The sequence below is a fragment of the Scleropages formosus genome, chromosome 7 (assembly GCF_900964775.1).
Source record: "Scleropages formosus chromosome 7, fSclFor1.1, whole genome shotgun sequence".
Classification (NCBI taxonomy): Eukaryota; Metazoa; Chordata; class Actinopteri; order Osteoglossiformes; family Osteoglossidae; genus Scleropages; species Scleropages formosus.
Window position 1 is genome coordinate 8,304,164 of NC_041812.1, and position 18,101 is coordinate 8,322,264.

Consider the following 18,101-nt stretch of genomic DNA (forward strand, 5'->3'; position numbering starts at 1 on the left):
TTCCTGCAGACCTTTTGGCAGTACATTTATCCTACTAGCATCTTGCTCCACTTCATTACAAAGATGTTCTACTGGCTTTAGAAATGAACACTGTGCCATTGGACTAAAGGCTATATTGCTGGAAGTATGAAAGAGTGGAAGGCTAAACTGGCCATGAAGGGATGAACCTGGTCAGCAGCAGTGTTCCGGTACTTTGTTGCATTCAAAAATGCTCAGCTGGCAGAAAAAAACCTAATGTGTGCTAAATAAAACTGCTGATGGAGAAGAAGAGAGAGGGGTCACAAATACCAAGTAGCTGTACATGAAAAGGGGGGACCATGATTATGAATAATGATAACTTGATAAAGCATCACAAGCAAGGGAATCACACATCAGTCTAGTAACCAGACTGGCCAGCTCCTGCTCTGATGAAGAAAGAAGTTAATTAGTGTCTCCACTCATGTTGGATGGTCTGTATCACAGGAGGCAACAGTTTTTCAATCGGAAATTTAACTCTCCATGCAACTGGTTGCCATGTAAATGTCTCAGGACTCTGCAGGTACTCTTCTCCTAACAACCCTGCCATGCCATTTCTGGACCAAAAAGATCTCAGGTGTTCCAATAAAAATACTCACCAGATTTTTTCCACTACCTTCACCCATGTTCTGGGTTGTGGGTTTGGTCTCTCAGCAGCTTTTCAGGGGGAACACACACACACACATTGTCTGAAACCACTCGTCCCAAGCGGGGTCGCAGTGAGCCGGAGCCTAACCCGGCAACACAGGGCGCAAGGCTGGAGGGGGAAGGGACACACCCAGGACAAGACACCAGTCCATCACTAGGCAACCCAAGCAGGACTCAAAGCCCAGACACACCAGAGAGCAGGATCTGTCCAAACCTGCTGTGCCATTGCACCTCCCCAATCTGGGGAAACAAAACAAGGTAAAATCCACACGTTAATACCTGCTGAACTCAAAATCAATTCAGGTTGAGCTGGGCATCATTGTGTTACATTCCTGCATTTCTCTATCCACATTTACATGGAGTACATGCTGTAAAATCAAAGTGAGCCAAGGGTAAAACAATGAAATATCTAGGGAAAGATATTAATGTTACACAGAACTTGTCATAAACAGCCAAGCTCCAAGGTTAATGTTACACATATGTATCAGTCATACATTTTTGTTCATTTATACATGACGGTATCAATTAAAAAGTAATTACTGCATATTAAAAGATTATATGATAAACAAGGAACAGTGATGCAATGTTCTAAAGCTTTGTCTACAGATTGTCAGATTAAAAAGTAACTGGAAAATATTGTGGCAGTAAAGAGGATTAGAGCAGATACAGAATAATAGTACGTGATTAAAGTGATTGAGTCATATCCACAGATTAGGAGAAAATAATTTAATCTTTTTGCCCCTTATGACCACCTCTGACATATGAACATTATCACATATGATATCTTTTTTCCCCATCCACCCATTCATTCACTGTCAGGAACCACTTGTCAGTGCAGGATCCCAGTGCTGCAGAGTCTTTTCTAGAAACTTAGCATGTGAGGCAGGGTACTCACTGCACCCCTGTGTTTCCCAAAGAGTAAATCACATTACGCAAAGTCAAGTGTAAAGATATTTTCTTTCAAGAAAATTCTATGCATTTGTCACTTCAAGTTGGTTGTACCTCTTTCAGTTTATTTTGAGCACTGTTTATGACACGTTTTGCTTTAGGGCTCATTATTATGCATGATGGTTTTACACTATGGTAAAAAGATTTTCTGAAAGAATTACATTTGCTCCTATACTGTGATGCAGTCATCAGTGTGAGAGGGGTGATTATGGCCTGGGCTCCTGATTGCTACTAATTTATCACATAATAACCATTTAGTCTAATTCAGAGTGGTCGAGTTTCGCCACAGCACGTTATTTTATGTAGCTTGGTTATAACAGAATATATAATATATGAATACCTGCAGCTGAGTATATTTCCATTGAACCAAGGGCAGAACTTCTCAGAACTGACTGCCTTCCTTTTCAAAGGAGCTAATTCATCTAAGACTTGTCTTACTAGTATTTTGTGAGTGCAATAAAAAATAATAATTTATTTATTTTTTCTGTGTCCAGTCAAGAACATCTCACATTAGTTATAGTCTTTTTTCCAAAGGAATTAGGGGATTGTTTATTGCAGTCATTCTTCAAAAGGATACTCTTTCGGCCACCTGAGATTAATTCATAACAAACTGGGTCAACTAAGTTTTGAACTGTTTTACTCGAGTACATTTGCATGTATTTAGTTAGCAGACACTTTTCTCCAAAGCGACATAGACCTCAGAGCAAACAAAAGTTCATAGCGCAACAGACGAGAAGCTTCAGACCCAGGCACAGGATTATAGATAGACACACAGCTTATCTGTCTGATACCACCATGTTGGTGGTTCCCGTCCCTCAAGTTGGTGCCTATAGAAAAGACGTTAAAATAGGAAATACACTGATAATCATAGCAGATGGTGTTGGACTCATTTATCTAGCTGTCAGGAGATCAAGAGAGAAGTGTCTATAAGAGAGATGGGTTTGAGGCCCTTTTCAAATGCTGGGAGAGATTCAGTAGCTTTCATGGACAGAGGAAGCTCATTCTACCACACTGGGGACAAAACCAAGAGTAGATGGACATTCAGTGTCATTTAAATGGATGGGTGCTTTAGAATTCAGAAATTCTTCCTGGCTTGGAGACAGTGAGTAATTTCTTGTGATGTCTTTTTTTAGTAATGATACCTTATGTCTTTCCTAGTCACACTACATATGCTGAAAGAAGAATTTGCTTCATTTTAAATTTTTCGTTCTAAATCACTAAAATTTCGTATAAAAATATTTTCTACTTTTTGGACTTTGCATGCCTGCCTCACTGGCTTTGCACAGACGCCCATCCAAACATGGTGTACATTTCCGATGGGTGTAATAAAAAGGGATCCTCCAGTGCACCAGTTCTAGAGGGGGCGCAGTGGGTTGGACCTGGTCCTGCTCTCCAGTGGGTCTGGGGTTCAAGTCCTGCTTGGGGTGCCTTGCGATGGACTGGCGTCCCGTCCTGGGTGTATCCCCTCCCCCTCCGGCCTTACGCCCTGTGTTGCCGGGTAGGCTCCGGTTCACTGTGACCCTGTATGGGGCAAGCGGTTCTGAAAGTGTTTGTGTGTGCGTGTGTGTGGACTTTGCATAAAGCCGAACTCCTTATATATTTTATCTGCAACCTTAACTTAGGTAAACAGCAGGACATAAAACATAACGCATGTCAGGTTAATTAAAGAAACGTCATAATCACATCTTTAAAGTTATGAAATTGAGAAAATTGTTATGCAAATCATTAGGTAAGTCACGTGTGAATCTTTAGGACGGTTCAGGGGGAACCGGTACGGTGATCAGACTTTGTAATGGTGACCACTATTGACCACTAGATGGCGCACATTGGTTGTCTTCGCAGTCTGACAGTTACAGTGTACTGCGGGGGCTCCCTGTCATGCTCCCCCCCTCCTCATATTGGTGGGTTTTTGCTCTACAGTCCAAATATACAGTATATATGTGAGCGGGTCACACTAAACCGGTCTAAACTAATCTGATCACAGTAAACTGTCAAATTTAGTATATGACTGGGTGAAAGTGCTATAACAAATAAGGAACACGGCGGCACGGCCTCACAGCGCCTGGGTGGTGTGAGAGGCTGTGGGTTCGATCCCTCCTCAGTCTGTGCGGAGTTTGCATGTTCTTCCCGTATCTGCGTGGGTTTCCTCCCACAGTCCGAAGAGATGCTGTTCAGGTTCCCCCATAGTGTGTGAGTGACAGTGCGTTCAGTGATGTGTGGATGAGTGACCCATTTGACAAATAGTGAGTAAGTATAGTGACAAATTGTAAGTAGTGTATCTAGCAGTGTAAGTCACCTTGGTGAATAACAGGTGTGATCTAGTAACACTACATAGTATCCATGTAAGTCGCTTCGGAGAGAAGCGTCTACCAAGTGAATAATGAACGTCGTTTCTGTAATTCACGATATTCATCTAAATGTGGTTAAGTAATAAAAATGGCAACCATAGACATTTCGTTATCACTTATTAATTTAGTATGTCATTAACCAATTCAAATTGTATATATTTTCTTAACAATGCAAAAAGTATTGTTGCTGTTTTTGCTACTGCTGCTGACAGTCATCATTCTATTGTTACATACATTGATTGTATTCCGTCTGAAGTACAACATATAGAATTTAAACATGAACCTTTACTCACTGTAGTTTATTTTCTCTCCAACTTTTATTTCTTTGCACTCAATGGAGTATTTTTCGGATTCTTATTCTATACGACATGGAAATGGAAGCGTGTCCGTGTGCCCAGTTTCCTGGGGGGTCACAACAAAGGGTCCGCGGGGGGGAGCAGGGGAGGTGGGGGGGTGTCATTTCTCTTCGGGCTTCACAGAAGATCAGAGCATCTCACAGGTTCGGATGCTCCTTTCGCAAATCCCCATTTTTCACTGCTATAGTATGTGTGTTTGAGCGCGTTTTGACTAATAGAAAACCACAACATAGGCTACTGGTATTTGGTATTTCTTTTACAGGTAACTATTTCTACAGTGACAGAAACAATCTGAATTAAAATTAGTGTAATTTTTCTCAAAGATTCTACGACCACATGATGACAAGTTACCTTTGATTTTATGACGACTGCTGGGCTCCTACTATTTCCAGTTCCTGAGGCTGAACTAAATATTTGACCTCATCACACAGGTACATTGGATCCTATACAAGACTTCCCGGCGACACAGAGACCCGGTCCGGGTGGGAAAGCCTGGGGACCACAGACCCGCCGAGCTGCGCCGGGATTACGGTCGCGCCGCGGTCATGAGGGCTCCGCTCCTCCTGCTCGTCCCGCTCGTCGTCCTGCTCGGCTGCTGCGGCGCTCAGAACGACACGGAGCCCGTGCTGCTGGAGGGCAAGTGCCTGGTGGTCTGCGACTCGAGCCCCTCCGCCGAAAGCGGCGTCTCCGCCTCCCTGGGCATCTCGGTCCGCTCGGCCGGCGGCAGCGTGGCCTTTTCAGCGGTCCGGGGGACGAACCACGAACCGTCCGAGATGAGCAACAAGTCCATGACCATCTACTTTGACCAGGTGAGCTGCGCCGCGTGCCTTTTTCCGCCACTCTCACTCCCACAGCACCAGCGACCCCCAGAGACAGTGCGGCTCGTTCCACAGACACACACACGCACACGCACACGCGCACACGCCTACAACCGCAAACTGAATGAAACCGACAGCGATCGATCGTACGTGAGCAAAGCCACGTTCCAATCGCTCAGAGACGTGCCTACTTCTGTCACGGATTTGCACGACTTAACATTTCAATTATTTTTTAAATCGCCCTGAACATTTAAATCTGCCCGCTGTTCGCTACTTTGTTACCAATTTACGTGACAGAACTAACAGGATGTGCTTCGCATCCTCGAACCACGTCGTTATTCTCTACAAGTCGCTATTTTGTATTCAGCCGCCACGACACCCCCACATGATGAGTGACTTACGTTGGGTTTGTTTGTACACGAACGCTACGTACGTACGACCTTTAAGCCATTGATTTGTACCGCTGGCTAATCTTTATTTTGTCTTTACTCTATGTATTCACCGTAAGTACTTGGTCCGGAGCACCACAGCTGGAGCAGGTCCTTTCATTTCAGGGTAACCGTAACGCCTCTAACCACTGCGACACCTGCTGGGCGACGTGCGTCAGTTCCGAAGGTGCTGCATACCGCGGTGAAGTGATGGGGCCCGTGGCAGTGGAGACGTAGTAAAAGTGCGATGCGCACAGTGAGCGTATAAACGACGAGAATGGGATTCGAACCCACGCGTGCAGAGCACAATGGATTAGCAGTCCATCGCCTTAACCACTCGGCCATCTCGTCACGAGGATGCGCGTCCCTCTCTAAGAGACATAAGCGAGCTGTGCGCTTTACAATGGTATTTGTTTGGCTTGTTAAACAGACAATGATGATTAAATTATTTAGAAAATATGAGCCGCTTTTCCAGTGTTTCTGAATACACACAGTGACTCGCCTTCCGAATTGAGTAAACACTGAATAAACATTAAACAATAATTGTGACTAAAAACATGATAGAATAAACACGTTAGTCGTATCGTTACCCGTCCGTAGGGCTGTCGAGGTTAGCAATTGTAACCATGAATGTACAACATTAGATGTGTATGTTTAGTGGTATTTACACGTTAATTGATAAAAAACATAATTTGTCAGATAAAAAAAAAGTTATACTGACATTTACATTCTTTACTGTGTTTCTTTGGCTTTTTGCTAATATATCCTGTCATACACACATGATTAAATGATATATACACGTAATTTGATAATTTGTCAGATAGAACAAATTTACACTGATATTTACATTCGTTACTGTGTTTCTTTGGCTTTTTGCTAATATATCCTGTCATATACACACATTAATTGATATATACATGTAATTTGATAATTTGTCAGATAGAAATCATTTATACTGATCTTTACATTCATACATAGCTGTCTTTCTTCTGCTTTTTTTTTTTTTGCTAGGTTCTGGTCAACGTTGGCAACCACTTTGACTCGAAAAGGAGTGTTTTTAAAGCACCAAGAAGAGGGATTTACAGTTTCTGCTTTCATGTGGTGAAGGTCTACAACAGGCAGACTATCCAGGTATGATGTACCATGTGATGGTACTGATCACTGAACCCTTTGTGATAACAAAATGGTGTTTGTAATAAATCACACCGTGTCTTCACCAAGGTGAACCTGATGCAGAACGAATACCCAGTGATATCTGCCTTCGCTGGGGACCAGGACGTCACGCGGGAGGCAGCCAGCAATGGAGTCCTTCTTCACCTGGAGAGGGAAGACAGAGTGTACCTGAAGCTGGAGAGAGGCACCCTGATGGGCGGTTGGAAGTACTCCACCTTCTCCGGCTTTCTGGTGTTTCCTCTGTAATCCAGCTGCCTTTGCCTTCAGGTTCCAGTACATTTCATTTTTCCGGGTATGATTTTATTACTGGAGGTTTGTAGGAGTTTCTGTTTGTGAACTGATCCAGTTATGCATTCATTTACAAGGAGAAAAACACCCCAAACACAGAAGAACGTCACTTCACCTAATTTTCTATCTGTAGACGTGGAGAAGATGTGCTGATGCAGGTCTTCCTGCAGTCTTTTTTTACCTACTCAAGACTGGTGGGATGAAAAATGCTGAGTGTGTTTCTGTCTTGTCTTTACAATTTTGTGTAATGGAGATTTATTACTTTATAGATAATCTGAGCTGATATACTGGTTTATTGCTTCCTAAATACTGAAATTCTGTAAATGTACTGTGGTACAGAAAAAACACTACTTTTTCCACACTGCAGTAGATAAATGTAATGCTATTTAGTTTTATTTCTTCAAACCTTAATTATAAAAGTAAAATTTGATATGCAAAATTCATAAATCACCGGGAAATTGCCCTCATTTATCAGTCACATTATGAAAATGCAGAATCATTTTGTCTGATGGAAAGAGTTGGTATCACTGAATATTTTAATGTTGCAGAACTGTAGGAGTAAAGTGTGAACATGGTAAACTGTAGTTCCCAAGTTTGTTGTTACTTAAAAGCTCAGATGTACTTTGCTACACTTTTGCTGTAGTTTCTTAACCGTTTTGTATAGAACTTCCTTGAGCACCAGCTGCAAGTCTGTGGTATCGCACTTTTTCAGATGGCTTTGCTTGTTCTTAATATAACTGTTACATTTTTAATCGGTGTTCTTATGTAAATCAAATACCAATACATGCTGGACATATTCAGGTAAAATACCTTTTTACAGAAACCTTCAGGTTAGAAGCAGGTGACTTTACGTGGTATTTTACCTGCTGGATTCCTCACCTTTGTTGTGTGTTTAAGGAGCTCAGGTAAGTTTAAATGGAATTTGTTTTTAATTGCAAAATGATTGAAGATGGTAATTTGGATCAGCATGAATCAGCACTAACCTGCCCCCTTCACAAAACATTCAGTCACATATTTGATTATTAGCATAGTAATAAACATTTTGCTTGCACTGTCTTGCTAACATGTTGCAAGAATCCCAGAAAAAAAGACAGAAATGCCATAACGTGTAGTTATTTGTATATTGTAATACGTGATTAATTTTTACACATTATTTTGTGAATTTCAATGAAAATAATTCAGTTTTTCAATTTGCCAAGTACGCTCTCTGTGTGTACGTTGGCATGTTGGCTGGCAGTTCTAGCTCCTCATGCCAAGGAGCAGCTTGGCTCAATACTCCCTCCAGGAAGACTGTTTCTCTCCGAGCCCCCGATGCGCTGTTCTTTAGCAGGCTCTGCGGCAGCCTTTTGAAGTCTGTCCCAGCCTCCGGATCCTGTCCCCGGTCCTCGACACCGGTCCAGGGTTGGCCACAGTGGCACCTGCCATGTGAGCTTCCTCAATAATCCCTCCTGAAAGACCCTCCTACAGGGCAGCACTCTCTGGGGTCTTTCATGGGCTTCACACAGCTGCTGCTGCACCTGCTCAGCTTTCCAGGTGTAAACCAAGTGTGTGGGCAACGCACAGGTATCCAAAGCACACATTATACGTTATACAGTATACAGATCCAGCACTGTGTACTGATGTATCCAACCAACACATATATTCACAGTGACATAAACCCTCTGTATGTATTTATGGCTGAATAATTGTGTTTTACTGCATTGTTCTTGGGTAGTATCACAGCAGAGCAGGTAGTGCCGTGGCCTCATATCTCCTGGACTGTGGGTTTGGACATGGGTTTGAATTCATGGAGTAACCTGCTCCATGACCCATACTTCTGGGATAGGCTCTCCACCACCACTACCCTGCAAGTGAAATATGGTTATTGATGGATGGATGGATAGATGGATGGAAAAAAGTTGTTGTTGTTTCTATTGCATCAATTACCTAGAGGTTTCACTCTAATTTTGTCATTCGGATCAGTACAGAAAATGTTTACCTAAAAAAAATATTAGCATTATTGCTGTACAGTCTGGCAGCATCTTTACAGCAACAACAGAGCGGGATTAACCTTCACAGCTCGGTGGGACACGGCATGAAAGCAGCATTAATGGCACATGTTCCAGACGTGAGAAGACTGTTCCAGAAGCCTGTTCATACAATCATCCAGGAGGAATGTTAATTGAACCGCAAGAATATAGAGTATGAGGGGCATAAGGCCACTTTTATCATTTACTTTTCTCTTATAACAAACCTGATTACACACTGATATTCACCTCCAAACTGTTGACAGTAAAATTTCAGTATTTTCAATATGACCTCAAATAAAAGTAATTTGTTTATAATATTTTTCATTTTTTCTTTAGCTTCTCTCAAAACAGAGAATGAGCTGTGAAACAACAACAGAGGTGCACTGAGCAGTTTGATATTGCTGTCCAACAGAAAGAGATGACAACCCTTTGACAGTGATCAGCACCTTGGCGTGGGCCTCTGACAAACAGTCCTACTAATTATTAACATGTTTTTAATCTGTTACAGCAGGCAGTGTCTCATACATTTATTTATTTGGCCGGCGCTTTCCTCCAGACCAACATACAACATTAAGCTACTTTTCATTTTTTACCCCTTTATTCAGCTGGGCAACTTTACTAGAGCAATTTAAAGTAGGTACCTTTCTCACTTTGCTGGAGGTGGGATTCAAACCCACAACCTTGGGGCCTGAGGGCAGCAGCACTAAGCACAATGCTAGCAGCCTGCCCCAGGCAAACAAAGAGCATGCATTGTGAATAACTGAATATGAGAACCAAAAATGTTTCCTGGTAAATCTATGCCACAAGAAATAACTTTATTTTCGGTAACAAAATATCTGATAGGGAGTGTTGGGCAACTCTCAACAATCAGAGCAGAAGAATCCTCTTGAGATTTTTAGAAAACTTCTCTAAGCACATTGCCTAAAAATACATTATTCATAGCTTTAAAACCTTGCACTGATCCTTAGATGTGAAAATAGAAAATATCGCTCCACCTGACCAGATGCTCAATATGCCAAGCAACAGAGTAATACTCAGAAAACATAAATATGTAACACTAAGTGTGAATGGCTTTCAGAAACTGGAATTGTCCCAGGTCCCTGTGTGTCAGTTTGGAGAAAGGCATCAGTTAAATAAATATAAATGGACACCAGAATTAATTCACTGCTATGAAAAGTAAAGAATTAAGTTTGAATTCATTGATCACTATACAATATACCTGCAAAACAGGTAACTACACTGACAAACATTATATTTTGACATTATGAGTACATAATTTCCAATAGTCTACTGCATTGTGTACCTGCGAAAAAGAATAAACATTTTATTCTATATGTTAATTCCTCAGTTGTCTTAAATTGTTTATGTCCAAGTTAAAACCTGTTTGTATCTACGGAAGGAAACATCCATACAACCTTATTCAGCTGTATGGAATGTGGCACATTCTGCCGTGAGTTCATCGTGACTTTTTACAGCTAAATAACATTAAATACTCAAGGACAACTGCAGTCTACTGAACAGAAGGACCTTAAAAACATGAGACATTAATAATGGATGAACCAAGTCATTTACATGCATGACCTACATGAGATCAGCTGCATTTTTAAAGGTGTATTCATTTTCTCAGACCATTTTCATATTTAAGGCATGAAAGTGTATCTGAATAAACATGCCCTCACAAAGCTTTACGATAACAACAATAATAACAGGAAGAAGGGGAATGCCTTGGGCCTGGATGGGAAAGGAACTGTAGACAACAAACCCAGTCACAAGGAAAGAAAAAAAAATACAGAATGAATTAAAAATGTTTAAAAATGAAACCTGCAATATTTCAGCAATTATTCTGACTGATATTTGAAACAATGAATTGCATTTTTTGTATTGTTTCTTAATCTGTACTCAACTAAAATTAATAAACACATTAATACAGTCTTATTCTGTTTTTAACATTATGAATATTATATTAATGCAATATGGATAAGAACAGGAGACTTAACTCAAGGAAAGCTTGGACTTTAGCAAAACACGCAATACAGTACCTTACAGTACAACCATGAACTTCTAAGATAAAACACTCTAAGTGGTTTCAGATAAGTGTTAGGTAAGAAGTATTTTATGTTAAAGGACATTCATTACACCCACCACATAAACAAGTGGAAGTTATGAAAATTCCATCACAACATTTGAAAGTTTTGTTTAGATGACAGTCTATACCATTTTGACATTTGTACAATTAATCCTTTAGTTCAGACTATTTTAGATACATTCAAGTAATATTGATATTTTAACTTGGTTGTGAGTTTGTAATATTTCAAATAAACTGTAGCAGGTAGTGTTTTAAGGGCATTGGTTTATGTCCAGAAAGTTTTTGTTTAAAGTCCCACTCTCAGGTGGGGACTACACCGGGTACTTACCCTGAATTATTCCACACTCAGTTGTATGAGCTTGGAAAATGCTATCAGTCATGTCTAGGTAAAGCATCAATAAAAGAAAAAAAAAAAATCATAATAAAAAATAGCTTATCGTGATGTCATACACCTTTAATATCCACATGTACAGAGAAAATTGGGGCCAAATGGTATAAGTGTTATCTATACTGCCCCCTACAGGCTACAGCAGCCCTGCAGTTAGGGCTCCACAGCCCAAAATATTTGTGTGTGTGTATATGCATACATATATATACACAGACACACACACACACACACACACACACACACTTTCCGTTGGACTGAAGCTGCATTGCATCTGGGAAACTGAACCAAAGTGAGCCTGCTAGTGTGGCGTATTTACACTGCACATTAACATTGTAACAACCTAGAGCAACAGAAACAGGACTGTTTATGTCTGAACTCCATCCCTGTGGTGTTCTTACATGATTTATACAATAACAGACTCATCTCTTAAAATGAATTCTGAACTTTTTTGACAGGTATGGCTGTAGAAAGTCCTGTGTAAACTTTCTGATATTACACAGACATATTTAGAACATCACACTGTGGTTATACCAGGGTAGAAATTATCATACATTTCAAGAGAAAAAACACGTCATGCCACCCAGAACCAGTGAAGAGTTTTGTCAGTTTAGACATATATTGAGAAAATGAGACCTGAAGGCCAGAGCTGTAGGACTTCAGATACTAGGAGACAGCAAAAGGCTTCAACTCCGTCCTCAGACTCTTTTGGGTGGAGATTTTCCACTTAGACAACCGTGGGAGGCTTGTTCTCTAGTGTGACTCACCAGAGCCATCTGGACCTGGAAAACAACTTGTACTCTGTGACTCTCGGAAGGTTTGCTTCAAAAAATATATACTTACACATTTTCTTTCATTGTGTTTCTGTCAGAAAGGCCATCATCATAAAAAAACAACCAAGCAGCAAAAATGTAGAAAATGTTATTTTACACAGTAAACAGCATCACATTTTAATGAAGGGGAAGTTCAGAAATAATTGGAACATTTTCTGAACTATAAAGTTCTTACGGGAGCAACAGAATTAAGTCCACTTCTGAGTGAACGCATACTCAACAAAAAAAAAAAGCAGAGTGAGAGACAGTAAACCTACACTGGCTTTCCAAGTTAAACCCACAGTTGTGTGGAAGGGCCTCCTGAACACAGCAAAACAAGACAAAAACTGCAACCGTAGATATTATCAGGCTTTTTGTGGTTAAATACCATTGAGATTTTCATAGCAGGCAATATTTTCTTTCACTCATTTAATCTCCCGGTGTAAAAATGTCTGCTGTCTTCACTCAGACATCAGACAGACAAGTAGAGAACAGCCAATGAGTCATTTCTTCACCCGGTGCAAAAAGTGATCAAGGACCACAATCAAGACCTTGAAAAAACAGTTATTTGAGCACACACCCAACAACAAGAAGCTGGTTTTCAAACAGTCACCATACAACTTCCTCTACTTACACTTCCTAAAAAGCTAATGTGTTACAGCACATGGCTTCCATGTTGTTCACATAATCATGCCTCTGCTTTTGACAGCATCATAACAAAAGTGTCAGTATAACCGACTAGCATCACGAGGATCACCTTTCTCTGGAAAGATTTCTGAGATCAGCTTTCAAACAAACCCAAATTTCTATCTGTTCTTAAAAATTCTTTTTTATAGAAACCACCTGACAGCAGCATAGCAACTATCAACAGTACTTCAAAACAGCAAACTGATTGTAAGAATGAGGCCAAAGGAATGAGGCAGAAAAAACCATCACTGAGAAAACCTGACTGCAGACTAACACTCTGAGTGAAACCACACACACCGAAGAACCACTGTACCGGAGGAGCTTTCACTGCGATAGTACCGTGGTAAAATGGGAATTCCTTTCACTGAAGTATCTGATGTTTACAGTACAGATTATTATTCTGAAATCTGACAAGAGATACACTTATGAAATCTGTTCAAGATCACATTTTTCTAGTGTACAATTTGTACATTTAAACTGTGTGAGGTGCTTCTTGGAATGTAAATGTCCATTTCAGAGAGGTGAAATATTACTGTTAATTTCACCACCAACCTTCATTTTCATACCCTTCGCTAATACACTAATAAGGACCACAGGAGGGAATGGAGACACAGGGATGGAGGGTCTTACACTGATCACAGCGCTGCTGGTGCTCCTCCTTATTCTGCTCAGTGTGACACCACCCCTCATTATGCCTTCAGATTTACAGCCAAAATTCACCTAGAATGAAACTTCCGAGGGTCATGTGAAGGACGAAACAGCAGCATTCATTTGCATCAGATTCACACATTATACATAATTAGCAAATCTGGTTCAGGAAGGTGTGATATTTCACATTACTAGCCAATACTGTAACAATGCTCATAATTATATAAGAAAACAACTTTTAAAGATACTTATCTGATTTACTTTTACAAAAACAGTCGTACTCAGTGCTGACCCATCACTGATGTGAAAAGCTGCAGGCAGTGATGACCCTGTGTGAACCTGAGTTACTCTACATGTGGACACAACCAGCCCTCCTGTTACCTTCAGCCCTAATAGGGAAAATGTTCTCAAAGTGGTTAAATCACCCAGTGAAAATAAATGGTAATTTGTAACACCTGACAGCTCAGTGACAGATATACATTAAGGCCAAGATGTAGTTCAAAATGAATGCCTTTGATATAAAAATCTCCAAACTAATTGTAAAATACAACACATGAGCTTCAAGAACAGATCTGATGCCCTTTTTGTAGCCCAACTGCCATTTCTATGTGCTTTGGTTCTTGGGGGGGTCAAAAGGTACACCTCACTGAATTATACTCCCTATAACCAAAATGAATCAATGGTTATTTACACTCATGCAGGAAACTCTAATAAGACCTGAGTGCTCAGTGAAGTTGGACTAAAGGGAGAACTTCACAACCAAACAGGTAACATCACCTTTTATTCACACAAAGCAAGTGACGGCACCAAACAATGTCCATGAATGCAAAATATGTTTTATTGTATTATTAATCCCAAAAGTGCAAACTGCCCAAAGGTCCCAGGAGTCTCACTGCAGTGTTAGTAGTGCTTCTCCTGCAGGTAATCTTTCATTTTGTTCGGTAAAGGCAATTTCTGAATCAAGTCTATTCTTGTGTACTGCCGAATGACAAAGCGGCACAGGTACTGCAGCGAGCGCACCTGCATGAAGCGGGACACTGGATTGGTGAGTCGCACTGGGTAGGTCACAGCCCCAGGCAAGCGGGACCGCGAGTAACAAAACGCTCCATTTTCAGAGTCCTTTATAGAGTGTTCAATGAGATCCACTATAGAGGTGTGGCCTTCGACGTCAGGCTGTTCGTAAAAGCTGAACCTGCCATTGGAATGCTCGATCCTTGTGTGGAGAGTCTTTCCCTGCGAGCGAAAGCTCAAGCTTAAGAGATAGCGATCATCTGAACTGTCACGCACCAGGAAGGAGCCATCTGACAAGTTCCCCAGCTTCTCCTCCGCCTCCCAGCGAGTGATGGGTCCCCAGTACCAGCCTTGACGGGCCAGTTTCTTTAGCTCCGTCGTGAGACTTGTTACCACCATGGCCCCGCTGCTCTGCACTGCATCATAAACCCTGCCCACCCCAGGAGCAGAGTTAGGGTCGAAGTTGAGATGGTGTCTCACCCTTTCTGCCACCTGAGGGTCCGCCCCAGTGAACCCTGGGAAGCTCCTGTGGGAGTGGCTGTTGGGGAGGGGAGGTAGAAGAGGCGATGGGGGCAGGCCCTGTGCGCTGGCGTTATCCACTACCACACTGGCTGAGCCCATCAAGAGTCCACTCAACGATGGTTCCATGAATAGATCTGGTGACATGACCAGGTCTGGCTCTTCTTGCCCCTCATCCGCATGCAGAGAGCTGCTGTCCAGCTGTGGCACAACCTCCATAGGTGAAGAGCTGTCCAAGCAAAAGGGTCGGGAGCCATCCACAGGGAAGAGTCCCTCCTCCAAAGGCATTGTATACTGAATATAGTCCTGAGGAGTAAGGCCAATAACTACAGGCACATTTTCAATATCTAGATGCAAGTCCCCATTAAGAGGTTCTGAGTTCTTCAGCGGTTCACTGGAATCCTGGAAAAGTCCATCCATCTGGAGGTCGTGAAAGTCCTTGCGCACACCATTCACAGCTGGGCTGGGGCCAGGAGTGTGCACCAAAGCTTTCACCTTTACCTCCATCTGAATGCAGGTCTGCTCAGAGGTGGCCGGTCGGAGGGGCCAGGGCGTGGGGCTGTAATGGTGGCTGCGGAGCGACGTGGACCTCAAGGGCCGTTGTGTCTTGGCGTCACTAAAGCTGATGGGTGCTGAGGAGGAGGAGAAGGTGTCCTCGTCCACAGAGTCCCCAGAGGGGGAGCCCCCTTTGGCTTTGGGTTTCTGCTTCGCCGACAACCTTCTCTTCAGCGTTCCCATGAGCCCCTCACTCTTGGAACGACCCTTGGAGCACTTCTCCTCCTCCCTGTTGAGCTCACAGCTTCCCAGCTCTTTGCTGTAACATCCTGCAAAGAGCGAATCGTCTTTCGCAAAATCAGCAGCGAGAGCCGGCTGCTGAATGACAAGTTCTCCGTCCTCTTTGCCCTTCAGGTTGAATGACTTTCTTATCGTCTTGAGGGTGATCTTCTTCATCCTGAAGTCCCTCCACCTGCGAAGATCCAATGTTACCCCAACTGTCCGGTCATATGGGTCTCCAGCAGAAACAGGATTGCCACCCCTGAAAAGAGACACAAGGCATTCATTTCAATGTGTTACATTAATACATAAGCAATGCATTATTTTTTTTCTGTTTCAAGTTCAAACACATCCAATTATTGACTTAAATATAGATAATCAACGCGGCTGTGAAGCTCCTCTTTTGACAATATTATTGTCAAATAGCCTAGGCATTCAGACAAGTTTTCTTCAGACACAGCGTCAGCAAACAGTGGCCTGCTGCTTACCCACGTCGAAAACGGAAATAAAACGGAGATTTCGTATGTCCACAAACTCTGAAAAATATCAGAAGTCGTTAATCTGTGAAATTTAATAGCGTGTGATAGGGAGGCGGATGTAGCCAGCGAGCTAAAGGCTAAGAGGCCGCGGCCCGCGAGATTTTCCTGAGCCTCGGGCTCGAGTTCTGACCAAGCTGGCCGGGCGAAGGGCTTCCCGGCAACTCTTACGTATAATCAACCGGACCGCTGCGCTTCACTTACCATGAGCCTGCTTCAGAAGTAATGCGAATTTCACGCAGACTGTAGAAGTGTATCTACATTCATAACACAAAGCTTAAAGCAGATATTAATCACTGCTTCACGAAATTCTCAAGACGTCGGTCGTTAGCACCAAAGCTAAGAACAAACCGGAACGGGCCCTGCAGACCGAGTGTTTAAAACACTGAGCTTATAGCGGCGTTTCCAGCCAATGGAGACACGGAGAATTTAAATAGACACAATTAAATAACCCACCGTTTCAATATCCAACCCATGATAAGTCGTCTTGTGTACTACGCCTGTTTAGGTTTGTAATCTTCAATCGTTATACTTTTTTTTATCCAAAAGACATTTCACTGCATTTTCTATTAATTATTATTATTATTATTATTATTATTAAACTGACTAGCGTGTACCGGCGTGTAGATCGGACCGCCGCTCCGAGGAACTCGAATTGTAGCTCGGTTTAACTGGAACGGCGGTGGCTCCGAGCATCCATGCTGCCTTCGCTAGTTCGTCCTCCAACTCAGTCCTCCGGATCCCGTCCTCAGTCAGTCCTCGCTTCTGCCTCGGACCTTCAGCCTCAGTCCTTACTCTCTCGTCTCCGTCTTGGTCTTCGGTCTTGCCTCCGGCCTCCGCCTCACTCACTCACTCACTCACTGCTGGCTGCCCGATCAGTCAGCGCCGTCCGCTCCTCCGAGAGCGCCGGGAATCGGCTGTGTTGAGTCTATTGTGTAGAAAACGGCCCCCCTCGGTCGTACACATTTCCATCTTCACAACCCCATGATCGCATTCAAATTGTCATCGCATTGCTATCTCTGGCTGGAATCTGTATGTAGAAACTTTGCTCCGTTTCGGGTCGCTGTCGTCCTCTCCTCCTTTGTTGCCTGTTGCATTGTGGGAGATCAGGGCTGTGGGGGTGCACCCTGACCAGAGATCATAGCACAAAGAGTACATGTAGTACACATTGAGGAAATCCTAGCACAGGACACGCGAAGTACAGATTATTGAGAGGTACATTCTTTGACCACATTATTTTGCCTCCAGAATGCATGAATGCAACATGGTTCCTGGTTCTGCGGACTTGACAGCTTTGCAGAGTTTCTGCAGACCTTTTTGCAGTTCATTCATCCTGGTAACATCTTGCGCCACTTCATCCAAAAGATATTCTATTGACTTGAGAGATGGACACTGTGCCATTGGAGTAAAGTCTGTGTGCTGTTTGCGGAACCATCCTGAGACGTGCTTTGTGACACATTACATTGCTGGAATTATCAAACTGGTAAAGGCTAAGCTGGCCATGAAGGGATGGACCTGATCAAGAGCAGTGTTTCTGTGCTTTGTGGCATTCCAAAATGTCCAGTAGGTACTAAAAAAAAAAATTAATCTGTACCAAGAAAGCATCTCCTAC

General features: G+C 42.5%; 2 protein-coding genes and 1 non-coding gene across 6 annotated transcripts; 1 reads left to right on the forward strand and 2 right to left on the reverse strand.

Annotated features, from left to right (window-relative positions):
• The first annotated feature begins 4,443 nt into the window (after positions 1-4,443).
• On the forward strand, positions 4,444-7,298 carry cbln2a (cerebellin 2a precursor). Its single transcript, XM_018757681.2, has 4 exons — positions 4,444-4,458; positions 4,747-5,124; positions 6,573-6,692; positions 6,783-7,298. The coding sequence occupies exons 2-4, from the start codon at positions 4,861-4,863 to the stop codon at positions 6,978-6,980; spliced, it is 582 nt and encodes a 193-aa protein (XP_018613197.1). The 5' UTR covers positions 4,444-4,458; positions 4,747-4,860; the 3' UTR covers positions 6,981-7,298.
• On the reverse strand, positions 5,831-5,912 carry trnas-gcu (transfer RNA serine (anticodon GCU)). The gene has a single exon. It is a non-coding gene; the product is annotated as a tRNA-Ser (tRNA).
• Positions 7,299-14,374: 7,076 nt separating the features above from the next.
• Positions 14,375-17,580, reverse strand: LOC108937616 (suppressor of cytokine signaling 6-like). 4 transcript variants are annotated; one of them, XM_018757638.1, is made up of 2 exons: positions 16,946-17,069; positions 14,375-16,215 (listed from the first exon to the last, which is right to left on the reverse strand). In XM_018757638.1, the coding sequence occupies exons 1-2, from the start codon at positions 16,963-16,965 to the stop codon at positions 14,550-14,552; spliced, it is 1,686 nt and encodes a 561-aa protein (XP_018613154.1). In that variant the 5' UTR covers positions 16,966-17,069; the 3' UTR covers positions 14,375-14,549. The 4 variants fall into 4 exon arrangements, with proteins under 4 accessions (XP_018613154.1, XP_018613155.1, XP_018613157.1 ...); XM_018757639.1 differs by lacking the exon at positions 16,946-17,069 and adding an exon at positions 17,107-17,580 and having other exon boundaries at positions 14,377-16,215; XM_018757641.1 differs by lacking the exon at positions 16,946-17,069 and adding an exon at positions 17,097-17,580 and having other exon boundaries at positions 14,377-16,215.
• Between the last annotated feature and the right edge of the window lie 521 nt (positions 17,581-18,101).